The 2500-nt window shown below is 49.9% G+C and overlaps 1 protein-coding gene across 2 annotated transcripts in view; it reads left to right on the top strand.

Annotated features, from left to right (window-relative positions):
- Window positions 1-2500, top strand: part of LOC122250653 (rhomboid-related protein 1) — a 15562-nt gene that overhangs the window by 12884 nt on the left and 178 nt on the right. For both annotated transcript variants that reach the window (XM_086552129.1, XM_043012182.2), the window contains exons 8-9: window positions 853-966; window positions 1806-2500. The exon at window positions 1806-2500 is cut by the window's right edge and continues 178 nt beyond it. In XM_086552129.1, the coding sequence (XP_086408255.1) occupies window positions 853-966; window positions 1806-2006 (315 nt within the window). In that variant the 3' untranslated portion in view covers window positions 2007-2500. The remainder of the gene's footprint in view (window positions 1-852; window positions 967-1805) is intronic.

Genomic DNA, 2500 nt, shown 5'->3' with positions numbered 1-2500 from the left:
GCTCAATGTTTTCGAACCCCCCAAAAGCTCAATGTTTTTGAACCCCCCAAAAAGCTCAATGTTTTCGAACTCCCCAAAAAGCTCAATGTTTTCGAACCCCCCAAAAGCTCAATGTTTTCGAACCCCCCAAAAGCTCAATGTTTTCGAACCCCCCAAAAGGCTCAATGTTTTCGAACCCCCAAAAAGCTCAATATTTTCGAACCCCCCAAAAAAGGCTCAATGTTTTTGAATCCCCATAAAAGGTCAATGTTTTCGAAGCCCCCAAAAGCTCAATGTTTTCGAACTCCTAAAAAGGCTCAATGTTTCCGAACCCCTAAAAAGGCTCAATGTTTTCGAACTCCCCAAAAAGCTCAATGTTTTCGAACCGCCCAAAAGGCTCAATGTTTTCGAACCCCCCAAAAACTCAATATTTTCGAACCCCCCCAAAAGGCTCAATGTTTTTGAACCCCCCAAAAAGCTCAATGTTTTCGAACCCCCCAAAAGCTCAATGTTTTCGAACCCCCCAAAAGCTCAATGTTTTCGAACCCCCCAAAAGCTCAATGTTTTCGAACCGCCCAAAAGGCTCAATGTTTTCGAACCCCCCAAAAGCTCAATATTTTCGACCCCCCCCCAAAAGGCTCAATGTTTTTGAACCCGCCAAAAAGCTCAATGTTTTCGAACCCCTAAAAAGGCTCAATGTTTTCGAACCCCAAAAAGCTCAGTGTTTTCGAACCCCCCAAAAGCTCAATGTTTTCGAACCCCCTAAAAAGGCTCAATGTTTTCGAACCCCCAAAGAGCTCAACGTTTTCGAACCCCTAAAAAACCTCAATGTTTTCGAACCCCCCAAAGAGCTCACTGTTTTCAAACACACAGAACTGGCCTGAGATGGAGATGCCTTGGCTACAGCTGGTGGTGTTGCTCCTCCTTATCAGCGTTGACTTCGGCTATGCCATCTGGGACACGTACTTCGCCCTGGAACCCTCGAACGTAAGGCTCTTTGTGTGCGTGTGTGTGTGTTTGTGTGTGTGTATGTGTGTATGTGTGTGTGTGTGTGTGTGTGTGTGTGTGTGTGTGTGTGTGTGTGTGTGTGTGTGTGTGTGTGTGTGTGTGTGTGTGTGTGTGTGTGTGTGTGTGTGTGTGTGTGTGTATTTACCTATCTTTTTTATGTAGAATATGAACCTAAAACTAGCAGGATATATGAAAAACAACAACAACAAAATGGATACCTTTTCGCCACGTTCACCACTTGCACGATCCTCATTTCTTCACCACTTTCCCCTTCCTCGTTACCCTCACCTCACCCCTGTTCTTCATCACCCTCGCCACACACCCCGTTCCTCATCTCCTTCGCCACATCCCTGTTCCTCATCGCTTTCATCACTTTCCCTCACCACCCTCACCACATTCCCCCCCAACCCTCACCACATCCCCCCCCCCAACCCTCACCACATTCCCCCGCCACCCTCACCACTTTTCTCCACCACCCCCACCCCCCTCACCACTCCCCCCCAACCCTCACCACTATTCCTCCCCACCCCCACCACCCCAACCACTTTCCCCCACCACCCACACCCCCTCACCATTTCCCCCGCCACCCTCACCATTTCCCCTCACCCCCTTCACCATTTCCCCCCAACCCTCACCACATTCCCCACCACCCTCACCACTATGCTCCCCACCCCCCCCACACCCCCCTCACCATTTCCCCCCAACCCTCACCACATTCCCCACCACCCTCACCACTATGCTCCCCACCCCCCACACCCCCCTCATCACTATTCCCCTCAACCCTCACCACGATTCCTCCCCACCCTCCCCCACCACAGACGGGACACATGGCCCACTTCGGAGGCGCCATAGCAGGAGTCCTCGTGGGCGTGGTGGTGCTCAGGAACCTGGAGAAGGAGACGTGGGAGAAGTACTGCTGGTGGTTCTCCCTGGCGCTCTTCGTCCTCGTCATTGCCTCGGGGGTGTTGCTGAACGTGTTCCTGCCCGTGCCTGGTTATTTCCCGGAGGACGTGCTCTAGGGGTGGGGGTAGGGGGAGGGGGGGCTGGACACTGGACGCTGGGTGGCGTTTGGTGTTTTTATTTATTATGATTTGTTTTTATTGGTCTGCGTTTGTGGTCATTTATATGTTTTTTGTTTTTTGGTCTTTTAGGATTATTTTTTTCTCTCTCTGTTTCTGTTTGTGTATTTTTCTACTGTTCCTCTGTTTTTGTTTGTTTCTTTCTTTCTCTCTCTCTATCTCTCTCTCTCTCTTTCCCTCTCTCTCCTGCTTTGCTTGTACAAGTCTCTCTCTCTCTCTCTCTCTCTCTCTCTCTCTCTCTCTCTCTCTCTCTCTCTCTCTCCTGATTTGCTTGTACAAGTCTCTCTCTCTCTCTCTCTCTCTCTCTCTCTCTCTCTCTCTCTCTCTCTCTCTCTCTCTCTCTCTCTCTCTCTCTCTCTCTCTCTCTCTCTCTCTCTCTCTCTCTCTCTCTCTCTTTCTCTCACTTTCTCTTACTCTCACTCTCAGAATTTGTC

This window comes from Penaeus japonicus, unplaced genomic scaffold (genome assembly GCF_977035675.1).
Source record: "Penaeus japonicus unplaced genomic scaffold, GWHDUDI00000001_assembly GWHDUDI00000026, whole genome shotgun sequence".
NCBI lineage: Eukaryota > Metazoa > Arthropoda > Malacostraca > Decapoda > Penaeidae > Penaeus > Penaeus japonicus.
Note: the sequence above shows the minus strand (reverse complement) of the source record. Positions and strands in the feature narration are given on the sequence as shown.